Here is a 17,633-nt window from a genome sequence, read left to right as displayed (position 1 = left end):
ACCGGTACATCATTTGACGCTGGGCCTGACAAAATTCACTATCATATTTTCCTTGAAACTCTTCCCTCTAATGTCTCCATTAACAAGTTATACAGAATTAGATTTTGAGACTATAAACAGCTATTTACGTCCAGCGAACCAGCAACAGACAAACGGGACCTTAGTACAGTCACAGATGGTTGGTTAGGTTCAGGAAAAAATCATTAAAGTAAGTATTTTACCTCGGTCACAAACAATTACTTTGGTCTACAAAATGTCCAAAAATGGTGAAAAATGTCGATCTGTGTGTCCTAAAGCTGAAGATGACGTCCTCAACTGTTTTGTTTTCTGTCCACAACCCGAAGATATTCAGTTAACTGTCACAGAGGAGGAGAGAAACCAGAAAATATTCACATTTAACGAGCTGGAAACATAATTTTGACTATACTTCCAAAATATTTTCTGGTTTCTTTCCCTCCTCTTTGACAGTAAACTGAGTATTGTTGGGTTGTGGAGAAAACAAATCATTTGAGGACGTCATCTTGGGATTTAGGAAAACACAGATCGACATTTTTCACCGTTACATATCCCACCGACAATTATGCGAGAAAATAATCGACAGATTAATCAACATTGAACATAATCATTTGTGCAAGGTTACAAGCTTACAGGGAAGGTAAAGGGTTTTAAGAAATAAAACTATGTTCACGACCCTGGTGCTACATCTATTTTATAAAATGGTGGTGAAGATGAGTTCAGGAGTCTCGCAGCCTGAGGAGTGAAGCTGCTGTGTAGTCTGGTGGTACGGCAGCAGATACTTCTGTATCTGTTGGCAGATGGCAGCAGGGTGAACGGACTGTGGCTGGGTGGGTGTTGTCTTTTAGTATCCTGATGCTGATGCTCTGTAGATGGTACCAGTGATGTTCTGGGCGGGTTTAATCACCCGCTGCAGAGCCTTCATGTCCTGGGCCGTGATGAACCACGTCAGTCTGTGATGTTTCCAGTCAGGAGGCTGGAGTTTCTGTAGGAGGCAGATCAATTTCTGACCAATGACCAAGAAAGGTTCTCAGTAACCTATAACTGTTCACCTGCCCCACCTCAGCTCCACTGATGTAGACAGGTGTGTGTCTTTGCCTCCTTCTTTCTAAAATCAACAGCTCCTTGGTTTGCTGACGATAGATTGTTCTCTGTGCACCACTCAGCAAGATTTTTGATTTCCTCCCGATATGAACTCTAACATTGTTTATGATGCGACTGATGGTGGTGGTGTTGAGTCCTCCTGATGTCTGGGAGTGCAGTCTCGGGTGTACAGAGTGAACAGGAGGGGCCTCTGGTGATGAGCACTAACCTAGAGGAGGTGCGACAGCCAATCCGAACTCTCTGCTTGTGAGGAAGTCAAATATCCAGTTGCAGAGTGTTGAGTTTAGTTTAGTTAATGAGGTTGTGTTGAATGCTGAGCTGAAGTCAACAAACAGCATCCGGATGTAGCTGCTCTTATTTTCGAGGTGTGTGAAGACTGAGCGGAGGGCAGTGGATATGACATCCTCTGTGGATCTGTTGGCTCTGAGAGCACACTGGTGAGGGTCCAGGCTGGCAGGGATGGTGCAGCTGAGGCCGATGAAATATCATGAACAAATTACATTTTTAATCCGATGATGGCGCTCGAGGAAAAGTTTGACCCCTGGGGGATCATGAATGTCTGAAGGTGGTCAGTTTATTTTAACTGTGATGTTTCTGTTGTTAAGGTTGAGTCCCTGAGGGTCGGAGGGCTGAAGTCGAACACGTTAAACTTTTATAGTTAAATCATCGGTGTGCTGTTTGCTCTGTCGTGTAATAATGAACTCTTCAGCATCTGTCAGACTCCCTTTGTGCAGCTGTAACGTTTCCTGTCTAACACAAGTACTTTGACAGACTCAGCAGGTGTTTTCTTTGTAGCGAGTGACACAAAAGGTTTCCAACCCAACTCATGTGTCACGACGCCGTTGTGGTCTGTAACTGAAACCTGCGGCGTCTGATGTGTGCATGTAGGACGAGTCGTGTTTGTCCTGCAGCACAGAGAAGATGAGACGGAGTGACACTGAGGCAGCAGACGATCAGATGTGTCGGACAGAGTCACTGTGGTTTGAATTACATCGGTGCCTCGGTGCTACATTTAACATATGAATAGGTCCTGAAATGGGATTGAGATTTACATTATCTCTGCAGGTCTGACCCACGTCTGCATTACACAAAAAACTACTGAATGCATTTCCATTCAACTCAGATGGAGGATGAGTCTCGGCCCAGAATAGACCCTGTTGACCTTTAGTGTGGATCCAAATAAAGGGACAGATCCAGGATTATTTTTCTCACTTTCTTTAAAATTGCGACATTTTCATTAATTTGGGAATAATGCATAGATCTTGGTGAACAACAACAGGCTTATTAAGGTGACTGGTATCTACTAGTGAGTACAAATTGACGCAGATCCAAATAAAATCCAGATCCAGCTAATTTAACTATGTTTGATTTGATTTTGGATTAAGCTTGATTGAATTAAAGCGAACTGTTGGGGCTCAACTGGTTTCACTATTTGACCTAACTTTTTCAAATCCTGCACTTTTTTAAATTATATTCTTGTATGTATTGGCATGTTGTACGTCCTGCGTATAAGCTACTGGATGCTTAAATTTCCCTCGGGATCCGTCTGTCTGCTCGTTTTGACGTGCAGAGCCACATCATGTGTTTTTCAGATCGCTGCACATCGAATCTAAAAAGTACTGACACACGTGGTGGATGACGCTTCATACAGGTGTAACTATAACTGGTTTAACTGTGGAGCCTAAATTGAAACTTGTAAAAGAAATGAAAACTGAACAAAACGCCGTCATTTTGGAAGATTTTCCTTGTAAACCCGCCACACACACACACACACACACTCACTGTGTAATGGACCCGTGTTGATGAACTGTTCAGGGAGCGGACAGGTGTTTCGTGTCAGAGCTGCTGTTTACACTCTCTGGTTTCCATTTCCACCTGGGTTAGTCCTGACCCACCTGACTGCTCCGAGGTCACAGAGGAAGTAACAGGAGGAGGACGAGGACGAGGAGGGAGTCGCAGCTGACTTCTCTCCTTTACGTCCACAAGCTTCTTGAACGTTTGAGTTTGTAGCCAGGTGTCCAGTGCGGCTTTAGGGATGACGATATTGATCTGCCAGTCTTCAGCTGGCTAATGAGACGTCCTCGCTTCACTGTGGAGGAAATGAAAGCTGCTTCTTGTTACTTGAACTTCTCACCTCTGACCTTTTAAACTGGAGGTCGTGACCCTGCCACCGTCTGCGTGTTGGAGGTTAGCGATTAAGTGAAAAGCGGCAGAGTGAATAACACTGCCAGAGCGAGGCGTCTGGCAGAGAAACATCAGGACGAGAAGACAAACGATGTCACTTCTTCACGCCGGCCCGATTGTTTCTTTATCTCTGCTTTCTGAAGGAGATGAGCCGGCAGGAGCTGTAACGCAGCAGGAAAGCGTTGCAGTAAATCACATTCGGTCTCTATGTATGGTCATGCAATGATTCATGGGAAAGAGTTTCTGCCCAGTCAGGAGGTTCAGTTCCACTTTGGTGCTCTGTCAGTCTGTTAAAGTCTTCTCTGCTGGATCATGTTAACACATTTAGATTTAAGGATTAAACTTTCTACACTTTCACTAAAACGTAAAGCACGACTGGATCATTCTGTGATGTTTCGCTTCAGAACAAGAAGAGCTTTATTCTCTCAAAGGGAAGGAGGCTGCAGATTGTTTCCCTGAGCTCAGTCTCACAGGCAGATGGACCTACTGTAGGTAAAACTCAGATAAAGACTGACAGAGCAACAGAGAGTTACAGATGTGCAGCAGAGGTCAGGTCAGGAAAAGGACAAATATAACAATGTAAAAGTGCTCCAGTCCTCCTGCAGAGTGATCATGATCTCCTCCTCACTCGTAAACACTTAATCTAATGCAGCTCGTCTGCCCTTACAGCGGTCAGATTACTGGCAGCCTGCCTGGAAAACTGCTGCGTTACATGAGAACTTTACATCCTGTATGAATGTCTTCATGCTGAAGGTGCTGCGACGTCTTCCCTCTGCAGTCCGTCAAACACGTGATCCTGGATTAGACCCTTATCATCCGGAGCTCAGAGGGAATAAACACCGCACAGCAGGAGAGCTCATCTCCTAATTTACTGCGGACTAATACTGAACCGATCAGAAACAGGTCGGGACGGGAAATTAAATTTGGAGAAGGAGGCACTAAGCACATGTTTCTGTTTTCAGTTTGTCACGCTGAATACGTTTTGTTATAATGTGGACATGAAGGACTCTTCATACAGGATTCAAACAAACACACATGTTAGGTTTGTGTGTCAAACATGTTTACATCGTAGTTCAAAGTCAGTCAGACTTGTTTGTTTGAGTGGACGATTAAACTGTAATGTGACCGAACCTCCAGATCAAGAAGAGAAGATATGTGGCTGGTGTCATGGGTTTCGGTCACATTCACTGACGCCAAATACAAATAATCCATAATTCACCTCACATGCATCAAACGTGAGGAGGGGAAAGTTCAGATATTTGTGTTCAGCTGTTACTGAACAGCCTGAGCAGCGTTCACTGACGCTGTGATCCGATACCTGATCGTAGTTCATGTTTTTTTTTTCCATCAATAAATTCCCAACATTTTCCTCAGTCCTGTGAACACCAGTGCTGTAAACACACACCTCATCACGTCACTTCATTTCCTCTGTGTGTCATGTGACCTCTCGCTCTTTGTCTCTCGGTCGGTGCTCTGTTATGATAATGAGGTGTTGTTCCCTCACGGCTTTCCTTCATTAATGTGACAGATGCCTGGACAGCCGCTGGGGTTAATGATGTCACCTCCTGACATCTCGCCACGTTGGGTCTCATTAGATACATGACTGAGAGTCTGAGTGAGCCCGAGTTAATCAGAAAGGTCCAGAAGAACGGAGCGAGATCAGGAGGGATGTTGTTGATGATGTGGATAAGGCTTCGTTAGATTATGCAGGAAAACGGCCGTACTGTCCACAGCTGTAGCCAAATATGGCCAACAAGGTGGCGCCTACTGTTGTTATTGGTTGCTACACCTGTCGGTCAAGTAGATATGAAACCCCTCTGTGCTGAAACCCTGGTGACTTATGGGTAAAGGTGCCATAGGCGCCAGAATCGGGGCGACAACAAAACCTATCGTCCCCGGACTTTCAGGTGTTATTAAGAGGTATTACAGTCACTGAACAGTGTCCATATTGTCTTCACGGTGTCCCCTGTGAGGACAGTGGCCTCAGTCTCTCTCCCGGTGTGTGAGTCACAGTTAAGTGCATGCTATTAGGGGAAGTTCAGTTATTTGAGTCAGCCATGAAGTGTCCAGAGAAGCTCAGGCTGCAGTAGAGCAGTTACTGAAGCGATATGTGATGCTGTCGCAGAGGAGGAATGAAAGGCGCCTTCTTATGTAGCAGTACTTCAGAGTCTTAAAGGTTAGTTAGCAGCTTCGAGCCGGGCTGAAGTCAAAAACAAGAGCCTAAAACCAGAAGTCTTCCAACTACAGCTCTGCAAGAATAAATGTTGAGCTAAGTACGTTCGTGCAAAACTACAGATAAGTTAAAACTTTTTTGTTTCTTCATGTTGTAACTGTACGTTTCATCAGTTTTTCTCTCGGGACAATGCCGTCCTTGTGCTCCGGGTAGGTTAATGTTGGTCAGGGTTCCTAAAACATCGTGTTTTAGCAATAAAATGACTCTTTTGGTCGCCACAAACATGGAATTAGGCGTCTTCAGTTGTTAAAACACACTAAGAGAGTCCAGTACTTCAGTCCAGCAGGAGATCCTCTTGTCAGTAGTGAATAAAAGCTTAAATTGTCAACTCAGGCTGATGTAAGAGAAGTGAAATGATCTCCCCAGACCTGAACCTGTTGAGAAAGTACTGTATTGAGATTTCAGTCTGCAGAATACAATGTAAAGTCGTTGCTGCTGGATTTCATTAATCTGAAAGGGTGTGGAGCATTACGGCCTCCACTCGCCCAAACATGGGCCGTGGTTTGTGGTCTAAATATTATTAATCACCAACCAGCATGGACATGTTGTGGGTGGAGTTTGTGCTGTAGGCAATAACACAGGAGCCAAGTGTAGAGATACAACAATTAGGGACGAGGTGAAGAAATCTTTACCGAAACTGTTGGAAGCAGCTGAGATTTGAAACCATGAAGGGGGTTTACACAAAGCAAACCACACACAAACCCAACATGACAAAAGAGGTCATTTTTCTTAAAGTGACTCACTGATCCTCTGCAGCTTTGTGTTGTGTTGTTTCAGTGCAGGAGCCTGTGGCTGTTTTCAGCTGCTGGATGGGTGAAAGTGTGTTGTGTTATGTTTTTTGTTGGTTTTTCTGGCAGCTGTTCACTGGACCCTCAGCGGTGACTCGGTGTCAGACAAGAAATCAGATGAAATCGAACCAGCTATAACACATCGACTGTCGAACCATAAAATCTATCAAAGTCCAACCAGCGAATGAATCTGTCAGCTCAGGTGTTTAACAGGACATTTGTTCTGTTTTACAATCCGTCCTGAGTGATCTGATAACAAGAGGACATCATGAAGCCCGTCACTTCACACCTGACCACTTGTGATCACATCTCACTTCCCCGCTCTGTATGCAAATGTACACCTACATCAATAAAACAAACAGATATGATGCTTTTTACACAAAGAAAGACAAATCTTCATGTCTAACGTTTGCCGAATAAACAAAATCGCCCAAATAGTTAAAAATGTGTTGAAGACAGCATTTCACAAAGTTTATAAGTTTCTCCTGACGCAACAAGTCTCAAAATTTAGCATTTCTTTAAGGGAGTCTGGAGACTTTCGCCACGGACGACGAAGAAGTAGGTTTTTTCAGTCACTGTTTACTGTGTTTGTAAATTTCAACATGTTACCGTCAGTATGTTATATTCTTTAATAAGTCTGGTGTGTGAACAGTGAATTCAAACAGCTGTCGGGAAGTACGACACACTTCAGAGACAGGCTCAGAGCGAGACTTTTTTAAAGGAAAGAAACATCTGAATGTTTTGTATTTAATGCTGAATTTACAAGAAGGCACCAAAGGTTCAGATTCTGTCGTAGCCGCTTCACAAAGTTTGTTAAGTTTCTCTTCACGCAACAACTCTAAAAATCATGTGATTTATTAAGGGACTCACAAACATCTGCTGCTAACATTGACAGCATTCAATCCAGTATCAGTGTTGTTGTGGCTTCTTCTTCTCCTTCTTCTTTTTCTTCTTTTCCTTCTCCTTCTTCTTCTTCTTCTTCTGCTCCTCCTTCCTCTTCTTCTTCTTCTTCTCCTTCTTCTTCGTCTCCTTCTTCTCCTTCTTCTTTTTCTTCTTTTCCTTCTCCTTCTTCTTCTTCTTCTTCTGCTCCTCCTTCCTCTTCTTCCTCTTCTTCTCCTTCTTCTTCTTCTTCTTCTGCTCCTCCTTCCTCTTCTTCTTCTTCTTCTCCTTCTTCTTCTTCTTAAAAGGACTCAGTAGATGAATTAATTCAGCATCCATGAATTCTCCTTGTACGTTTTCTAAAAGGACGTCTCTGTCTTTCTTGTCTTGCAGCTGAGGGATATGCATACAGGAATCAACGCAAGTTCTCAGAAGACATCGACTGGTCGTATGCAGGTGAGTCACTCGGCAGCCGTCGGTCATCATGAGCATGAAGTGCTCATATCTGGTGTTGAGTGAAAGGAGGTGTTGATGTGGAGCAAAGGTAGAATCAAGATCCTTTTAATTTTACTTCCCAGGAAAGATTGTAAGTCGATGCAAGAAATCGATGCAGCAGATTTTACAGAAAGTGTGCATCTTTCCTTTAAAACTTTCCATGAGAGACGGGAGTTCATCCGTCTCGTCTGTTTCTTCGTCGTCTTCATTTCTCTGCCCGTCTCTCGCTCACTGAGGAGGACAGGAGAGTTGTGACCACAGGAGGTAAATAGGGATCCTATCTCTGATCCTCTTCCTGCTCCCAGATGATGAACCCTCTGACCCCCTCATGACCTCATTACCCTCAGACTAAACTTGACTTTTTGAGCTCCTGGTGTGGCGCTAAGAATAGACGAATCATCAGGAGGTCTTTTGTTCTTGTTTCATACTGTGGCTGTGATTAATGCGGCAGCCTGTAGGGGACTTCAGACATTTGGCATCAAAACCAGTGAAACTAGAAAATAATATTCACTTTATAAACAAATAGACATGTCGGCTCATATCTGGAGGGTTCACCTCGCTGGCAAACATCAAACTCTTCTCCTGTGTAACCTCAGACTCTGTTTTATCTGATCTGAAATCATAGAACAGGAGAAGATGCCGTCCTTCTCTGCAGAATCACATGAATCCAATTTCACCCACTTTAGTCTCATTTTAAGGATTTGCATGTGAATATAAACACACACACACACACACACACACACACACAGTTTGTTTGATCTTCATCAGAGGAAGCGTGTTCTCTGCAGAGAGCTCGACAGATTTAATAAAAAGGTCACTTCTCCTCTGATCAGATTAATATCACAGGATGAGTTGTAACAACTGTCGGTGGTTTGTAGACTTTGATATGTTGTTTGAAGCAGCTCGTCAAAACACAGGCTGTCAGATAGAAAACAAAAGGGAGTTTCACGGTATCGTCTTCTTCAGACGTCGTCAGTGAGGAGAAGCACTATAAAGCCAAAAAAGTGCAGAGACCTTCGGTGTCCTCAGTTTCCTTTTGGTCTGGGTCTGTTTTTTGTGCCAGAAAGCGCTGCTACGTCATTTTTAAAGCAAAAACATCAAACGTTTGTTGGTTAAAAGTGATAATTTGCTGCTTCTCTTTGCCATTTATGACAGTAGATGAAGAGTCTTTGGGTTCTGGTCTGTTGACATCACGTTAGGCTTTTGGGAAATCTGTGCTGGGAGGATTTTTATAGACTAAAGGAAGGAAGTGAAGGAACTTGACTGTCCCGCAGAGCTCTGACCTCATTCAGGTGTCCACATACTTTTGGCCATGTAGTGTGTTTCAGTTGAGGATTTCATTGGTGTTTGAAGATTTTGTGTCCTAAGGTTGCAAAGACACCAAAAACGTCTAATTTTGGTGGAAACGACGAGTTTAAAATGATGAACAAGACGTCTGGATTATTTCCATCAACATCATACAGATGAACGTATACTGTTTGTGTTAAACTGACATCATGTGGAAACTAAATCCTACTTTACAGCTACTAAAGAGGGAAGTGAAGGTAAATATTTAGAGTTCAACAGGTGAATTTACATTAATGATCCTCGTTAAAAGTACAATAAAGAAGAAAGTCAACTAAGTTAAGAGAGAAGCTTCGTATTTAAACGAGTTTTCGGAAAAATCGTCCTTTAAATCTCTTTTTATTACCTTTGAAGTCTCACTCAGTTTCATCTACAGTGTAAAATGATAACAGAGGTGAAGTGTCGGTGTTGTGAAGGAGGTTCTGAAGTCTCTGAGTCAGCGCTGACCTGTTTTTAACATCGTCGTCAGAACTACTGATCTGCTCAGCGGACACAGTGTAGAGGCACGCAGGAAGAAACAGGTGTAGTTTTTATATATTTTATTTATTTAGAGCTTTATTAGTCCCAGTCAGCTGCCTGGAGGGTCAGACTGGCCTTTAGGCTCTGAAAACCCTGAGTACTTGAGTAAAAGTAAAAATAACATTACTTTGGTAAAAGTGAAGTCTCCCATTCGAGGAGTAAAATAAATAAATAAATAAAAACTGTGGTGTATCGGCTCTGATACAGCATGTAATCTGCAAAGTAACTAGTAACTAAAGTTATCAAATGAACATAGTGGAGGACAGAGTACAATATTTTATTTAGTGAAAAACAGCAAACAAATGGAAATAGTCAAGTACAAGTATCTAAAAATGTCTCTTACCTTTATTCATTCTGTCAACAACCATATTTTCCAGCTTTGGCTCTTAAAATTTCATCTTTTCATATCGTTTTTTACTCTTCTGCTACATCAGTCAGTCGAGGTTTCACATTTTGAGCTGTGTGTGTGTGTGTGTGTGTGTGTGTGTGTGTGTGTGTTTGTGTGTCCATTGACATGCTAATATCCGTCTGACCTGGTTGAGCTCTTTGTGCTCTGGAGGAAAAAAGCTCCGACGGCCAATCAGAGCGAGGACAGGGAGTCACGTGACCGCCGGCGTACCTGCTCATAAACACAACAGCTGGCTGAAACAACACTACAACACATAATTAGCACGAAAAGAGTGAATTAGCTGCAAACATCTGTAAGATAACGGAGACGGTTCATTACGCTGAACATCTGGATTGTTTTCTGTTTCAGACGAGAAGATTCTGGATGTTTTTATTCAGATGTTCAGGCTGTCAGCTTTCTTAAAAACCTGATTTTTAACTAATCTGTCATCATGAACAGAATTGAATAATACATAACAATCAAAGTACAGCGAACAGGAAGGTCGAGGATGATTATTGTCCTCGCAGCGTCCGTAGACGCAGCTCTCATCATCTCTACCTGGATTCAATGCCTCGAATCATAACCTGTAATTTAGACATCAACCCTTTATTGTGATGTGATGATGAAGAGGTTCGTACATGTTGACGTCTGGCTGGAAACAGGTTTCAATGAGCAGATCATAATGATGATGATGATGATGATGCCGGGGCCACTCCTGACAGCTGACGCATGGTGAATGTTTTTATGGCTCTGTCACTTAGTCCAGGTTCAGTGAAGTCGACACTGACTTAAAGCTCAACACAGGAAGTGACTGATTTTTTTTTACTCAGTCCCAGCTGCCAGGTATAGGTATAGATATATTTAGATATAGATAGATAGATATCATTGTGACTGTCGTTCTCCATGTACGTTTTCTTTATGTTGCAACTTTATGTTTGTTTAGGTTGAATTTTCTATTTCTCTCTGATCACAGTGCTGTTCTTATGCTCTGGTTAGGTTTAGGCTAAATAACCACCTGGTTATGGTTAGAAAACATCATGGTTTAGATTAAAATACCTTAAACATTTCCACTGATGTGACTTGAACTGCAGTCAGCCATTTAGCAGCCTTGTTGGCTTCCCTCCACCTCTCTTGGATGTATCCGTGGTTAACAGCTAACATCATATCCTGGTGACGGGCTGACAGAGGGCTGATCTGCAGAGTTTGTGATCCCTGGTCTGTTCGACCAATGAGTCCTCAAAGAAGTGTCTCTGTCGAGCAGAGATGCAGAATGTGTCTGATTACAACTGAAAGTGTCTTAAATTATATCGGAAGACTCTTGAATTGACAAATGTAAATGAGGCCAAAGTCTTTGAATCCAGGGAGGACAGAGGACATGGATTGTCTCTAATGTGACTGTGAGTCCATCAGTGAGGACGGACTGTATTTATTTAGATCGACGCCGTCCAGCTGCTGCTGTGAACCACGGACAGTTAAAGTGAATCAACCCGACAGACGGCAGCTCTTCAGTCTCGTCTCCAGTCAGTCTGAGATGTTGACATCCCCTGAGTGAGGACAGTAACTCTGAGCAGATGTGAACAGATCAACATGTCGTCCTGTAACTACAGGAGTGTGGTCAGACGTCACATGCTGCTCAGATTATTTTTCATAATATAAAGAGCCTGAGGTTGTAGATCAGTCTGACACGAACACGAGCTGCTGGATTAAATCTGTTTGGGCTGCAGCTGACACACACTGAACGAACCGCTCCAGGAGGATCATTTGTAGTCCTGCGCTGTCGCACTTTCCCTTCTGTATTTATGCCGTCCGTCATGTCGGCCTGCTCCGTGTTTGAAACCTGAAGCTCAGCTCTGTCGTTGTGCAGCGGTCGTTGGCTGCAGGCTGTATTTGACGAAGGTCTGCCTCAAATTTGACCTTTATGAAAGCTGTAAGAGTGAAAAATGTGAGCTGATATTAACGTTAAAGCCCGAGCGCGGCAGAACAGCTGGAGGTTATTAGCTCGTTAGCTCGTAGCTAGCTCTCCCAGAGCAGCACACCTGTGAGCGATTGTTCAGTATAATTAGACAGAGAGAGAAGTCTGCACTTCATCAGTCCAACTAATGTGGGAACAATATTATCCACAGCTGTACGGAGGAATGAAGCACATTAATATCCTTCATATCATTTCACAGGTTCAGACTAACACTAACTGATATTTTAAATACAAATCTAAAACACATGTATTCAGTTTGACTTTAATGTAGAGTTAACATTTTATGGTTTACACATTTATAATTATTATTTATTCTATTCTGTTGTATCAGCAATTTTCCAGCAGAACTTTTTGGCCGCGGTGAGTCAAACCAAGTCCGGCGCTGATTTGCTTTTCCATCACCAGTTTTACTGCGCTGAGTTGAGCCGCATCAACCCGTAACAAGCACCGTCTGCCCCTGAAATCTACACTCAACTCATGTCTGTGCAGGAAACCTGAGAGAAAGAGGTTTTAAAAAGTCAGCGTGTTCAGCTCTTCTAACTGAATCTCTTTAGTTTCTCTCGTCCTGCAAACATCTGCTGTGTTTTACTGTTTCATCGTGTTCACGTTCAGCTGTTTCAGGAGTCGTGTTCAGTCACTGCTGCTGAAAACACAACGTTTCCTGTAATGCTGCTTCATAATAAAAGCTTTTAAATGACTAAATAACGGGGGGCTTTTATTGTGAAGAAGTTATAAGAAATGAAACGTGTTTGTAACTGAATTAGCGGAGCCACTTTGTTAGCGGCGATGGAAAAACGTCAGGACAGCATGGTCATGTATTGTTACGCTCTCCTGTAAAGTCGGTCAAATGTCACTTACACTCCTCTGGTTCTCGTACTTGTGTGATCCATGTGGTTTTTCCTCCATGCTCCTGGAAATAATACACATAATTACACCCGACCTGACAACTTGACGGCCGTGTGAGTGGTGGGGTTGGGAGAGTTTTGCGACCTATAAACAAAGTCAAAGGTCACAGAAGTTTTAAAAACTCTCCATGAGTTAAAGTTTGTAGTGAAAACACACCTGTAGGTGGATCAAACATGATGAGATGCTGTTTCACCGCAATCCTCCGAAACGTATTTCCTCATATTCACCCTGTAGGAGTTCAGCTGGGTTGAGACCTGGTGAAGATCGGAGCACAGCAGTGAGTCTTGTGTCCAGTACGTCTGTGCTCAGGATGTTTCTACTCTCGTTCAGGAAGCTTTTTCCCTGAAAGTCACGTTGGTCTCACTAAATTTTGCTTTTGGTTTTAAACAACTCACAGAGACCTGAAATGTGCCAGGGACAGAAAAAGTAATTTTTATGTGTGATTTGCAGGAACATTCACAGCTCACTTTATATCCAGGTGACTGGGCTGAATTGAGACCGAGCTGTTATCAAAACTCTTCTTTGGTGCGTTCAGGTGCTTTCAGGAAACTCCAACATGTGAGACTTCAGAGTTAAAAACAAAACACCAATTTCACATTATTCGTTCAACAACGTCTGTGTTTCTGATCGTTTGTCTTCTATGTTTAATTTTCTGACTCCTGATGTCGATTTGAAAGTAGATAGAGTATCTTTACTGTAATTGGACAAAATTAAATACGCAGCCTCTGCACTCGATGCTGCGCGAGTAGAACAGGAAAGAAAGATCAATAGGTAACACAATGTAGTCGTGAAAAGGAAGCTAACGCTAACGTTCTTCTCCAACGCTTGTTTTCTGTCTCCCCTCCAGGAACATTAAACCAAAACAACTGGGCCAAGAAGTTTCCGTCCTGCAGCAACGCCAAGCAGTCTCCCATCAACATCGAGGAGAACCTGGCTCAGGTGAAGCTGCAGTACCAGAAGCTGAGGTTTGACGGCTGGGAGAGCCTCACGACCGACAGCACGACCATCAAGAACGATGGCAAGACGGGTGAGAACCAAAAACCTGCCGGTGTGAAGAGCTGAAGGGCCCGTGGACTTCATCCACATCCTCCTCTCATCAAGTTTTCACCTCCAACTCAGCGAATTAGGCGTTTATGTCAACCGCCGTGATGAGCCGAGATTGTTTTAGTGAGATTTGTTTGGACTCTGTTGAGTTTTAATGAAGTTTGTGTTTTACGCTTATAAAATGACAGTTTTTGTAAATGGAGTCTGGTGCATTTGGAGACTGCGTTATTGTGGAGGTTTCTGGTTAAACAAAAAGGATTTTACTCTTGAAAAAAAAAGTTTATCCGAGCGCAGGGTGGAAAGACTGATGCGTTTTGGACGGAGTAAAACACGGTAAAAGTGTTTCATGTGTGATATTAAAAGCGTCCACAGGTGTTTCTAAAGCAGTTTTTCAGTGGAAACAGACTTTCTCAGACTATGAACTACCAACCACAGAGGACAAAATGTGAGTTAATACATTCATTTAGTCTATAAAGGAGACGTATAATGGTGTCGATCCAGTCAGCCTTCAATTTTGTGCCCGGTGGCATAAAATAGCACAGTGAAAGTGGAGTTTATGGGGACTCAAACACCGATCACTGGTCTGCAGACATTACATGTGCAATCAACATTTAATTCACGTTGATAACATGAAGTGAAACACCGGCGTCTTTTGTCAGTTTAAGGCAGATTACTTTTTCTTGTAGCTTCAGTGCAGTTCAGTTTTGATTGTTTTTGTGCAGAAGATTCTTAATTTTCACATCAACCTTTTAAAGATGAAGCTGCCACTCGGATGAATGTTGCACACTAACTTAAAAAAAGAGTAATTTTAGCCTTGTGAAAAGATTTTTTACATAATTTAAGGCTTCTGTGTCGTTTCTGAAGCAGTTTTTTGTTAAGTCTTTGCTTAAAACTGCCTCTTTCCTTTCCTCAGTTCCTCTACCCCCTTCGACCCTCCTTCCTGAAGTGTCTTTTTCCTTCCTGAAGCTGTTTTTCTAATGACCGTTTCTCCCAGATAGAGACTGACCGATAGGGCCTTTTCTGGTACAGTACAGTGGTGTCCTATTGTAAAGGATACTGTTACCAGTTTCTCGTTTGACAGGATCGAGAGCCTTTTATATATTTCCTCTCTCTAAGTGGCGTGAAACACAATAACCTACAGTGTGCATTCAAGGTGATTGTTAAGTGAAATTGTAGACAAGAGGGATCCCGCCTCGCCTTTTCGAAAAGCCCCAAACAGACGAGTCCAGCGCTTCTTAGCAACGGGACTCTCAGCGAAATAAGAAGCACTCTGTTGTCGTTGTTGTTCGTCGGCCAGCTGCACCAAAGGCTTTTATAAATGGAGATGTTTGGTGGACAATCCGAGCACGATTCAGGCCGACAGTACTTAAACCTGTTTTTATCAGCCCACAAATGGGCCCAGTGTAGGTTCAAGGCACAGGCTGCCATCCATACACTCTGTTTTTCAAGCTGCGGGGCTGTCAGGAGTTCACCCAGACTTCAGTGCTAGAAAAAAAAGAGTTGATGGATGGAGCGTATGGATCGGTTTGTGCCTTAATACAGCACAAACACACTTTTCAACAGGAATGAATCAGCGACGAGTTGAGTCAATATTTGTCCTCCCTGGAGGGGAAATTAGACTTTAGACGGGGTTTAAAACATAATAGAGCAGAAGACACACACAGACAACAAAGCCGACGTGAACCACACACAGATAAAAGAGGCGGAGAGAATGAAAACCTACCAAAGACAGACGGTCCCTAAAGTGAGGAGAGCTTTAGTGTTCAGCTGATCGATGTTTTTGCTGATTTCGACAGGCTGAGGTGTACAGTAGAAGATGAAAGAGCCGCACGAAGCTTCACCTTCATCAGACCATCAAAGAATGTTTCGATCCTCGAGGGGACCTTTTGTCAGGTCAAACAAAGACTGGCCTGATCCCTCTGTTGACTCATTGTGACAATAAAGGTGTTAGTGGAGTATCACATGCACCCGCCGTTTGATCTTCTGTACGTTTATAATCCATCATTTCAGAGTGAGGTGAGGCTGTGTTGGGGTCGAGTCTTCAAAGCTTCAGAAACAGGAGACAGAGTCGATGAAGGTGGTCAGGTTTGTTGCCTCCGCCATGAGGTTATGTTTCAGCCGTGTCTGTTTGTTGGTTTGTCAGCAGGATTACACAAAAACTACTTGACAGATTTCCATGAAACTTGGATATAGGATGGGTCTTGGCCCAGAATAGACCCCCTCAGCTTCGGGCCGTTTTTACATTTTTTTTTCCTCCAAATTTTCGTTAATTTCCCAGGGATTTTGATGGAAAAAATCAGGCGTATTTAGGTGGCTGGTGTCTTTGAGTGAGGATCCTAGATGTGATGAGCTTTAATCATGGTTAAGCAGTGACCCGCGATATGTTAGCCGGAGCTGGTCGCGACTGTTCCAGACAATCCTCGTGTTTCTACTAGCTGTGTCTCGTCACGTCTCTGCGGACCGCAAACCATGTCAGTCTGCACAGAGCAGATCGAGCCAGACAGGAAGTTAGACAGCAGAACGGCACAGTGCATCCGGTCAGTGTTCAAAATAAAACACCCTGTGAAGACTCAGTATCTACAGCACAACAACGTTAGAATAAAAAACAATAAATACACTTAAAACTGAGCAAGTCAGCAACATCAATCAGGCTCCGCTGAAAGGATCTCAGTGGGATATGAAGTCGCGTGGAGGGCTGAAACAAAACGACGTCGTACACGTGAAGTTCACATCGTGCATCTATTTTCTAACATCTGTGTCTTCTCTGTGCTCAGTGGCGGTCAATGTGGACGGAGAGTTTTATGTCAGCGGAGGAGGTCTCAGGTCAAAGTTCAAGGTCGGGCGCATCACCTTCCACTGGGGGCGCTGCAACGCCTCTTCAGAAGGCTCCGAACACAGTCTGGATGGAGTCAAATACCCTCTGGAGGTGAGACGTCTTCTAATACGTGTTTAATGTTTATGAACCAGGTCCGTTCAGCCTGTGGTTCTGATGTGTTCTGAAGAGTTTTATACAGACGTGAATAAAAACATTGTGTTAAGTTGTGTTAGGTCCGTAAGTAAATAACAAAACCATTTATCTTTGTATGATTAACAAAACTTACATTTATCTGAATCTTATAATGGATTAATGGACTTGATTATGATTGACCCACACTTGATGTCGTGAGCTGCTGTGGCTCAGTGGTTTGAGCCAGAAACACGTCGTGTAATCCACAAATCAACGAGACATGTGAGTTCACGTGGCTGAAAATAAGATCTCATAATCTCCAGCTCCAGAAATCAAATGCTTTACAAGTTACAAGTGGAGCATCAAGTACCGAGCTTCTGCTCTGTTGACAGTGTTTTCAGGACTTTGTACTGTGGCTGCTTTCATGGAGAACAATCGCAACAAAACACAACAACTTTTCTTTCATTTTGGAAACTGGGACTCTTACAGACAAAGCTACAGCTTGTCCACGGTAGCTTAACACACTTGTGTTTTCTCCCACAGATGCAGATCTACTGTTATGAGGCGCAACGCTTCGACTCTTTAGATGAAACCATCAAGGCCGGAGGCAGAATCACAGCGCTCGCCGTCATGTTTGAGGTGAGCATGCCTCTCAAACTGCCCCGTACCTGTTCACGTTTTTCTGCCAAAACTCATTTTTGAGTAATGAAAGTTGTTTCTTTTCATCTTCAGTATTTTCCTCATGCTGTCTAGACCAAGTGTGCCCAAACATTTTTCCCTTCGATGGCCAAAACTGAAACTTAATGTGGCGCCAC

At 43.2% G+C, this 17,633-nt stretch overlaps 1 protein-coding gene across 5 annotated transcripts in view; it reads left to right on the top strand.

The window, feature by feature from the left end:
• Nucleotides 1-17,633, top strand: part of ptprz1a (protein tyrosine phosphatase receptor type Z1a) — a 143,552-nt gene that overhangs the window by 85,956 nt on the left and 39,963 nt on the right. For all 5 annotated transcript variants that reach the window (XM_084364663.1, XM_084364662.1, XM_084364659.1 and 2 more), the window contains 4 exons: nt 7,597-7,659; nt 13,675-13,854; nt 16,646-16,797; nt 17,362-17,457. In XM_084364663.1, coding sequence (XP_084220789.1) covers nt 7,597-7,659; nt 13,675-13,854; nt 16,646-16,797; nt 17,362-17,457 — 491 coding nt within the window. The remainder of the gene's footprint in view (nt 1-7,596; nt 7,660-13,674; nt 13,855-16,645; nt 16,798-17,361; nt 17,458-17,633) is intronic.

The sequence above is a fragment of the Pagrus pagrus genome (assembly GCF_965226575.1).
Source record: "Pagrus pagrus genome assembly, chromosome: 10".
NCBI lineage: Eukaryota > Metazoa > Chordata > Actinopteri > Spariformes > Sparidae > Pagrus > Pagrus pagrus.
The sequence above is the reverse complement of the archived record's forward strand: the minus strand, read 5'-3'. Positions and strand labels throughout refer to the sequence as shown.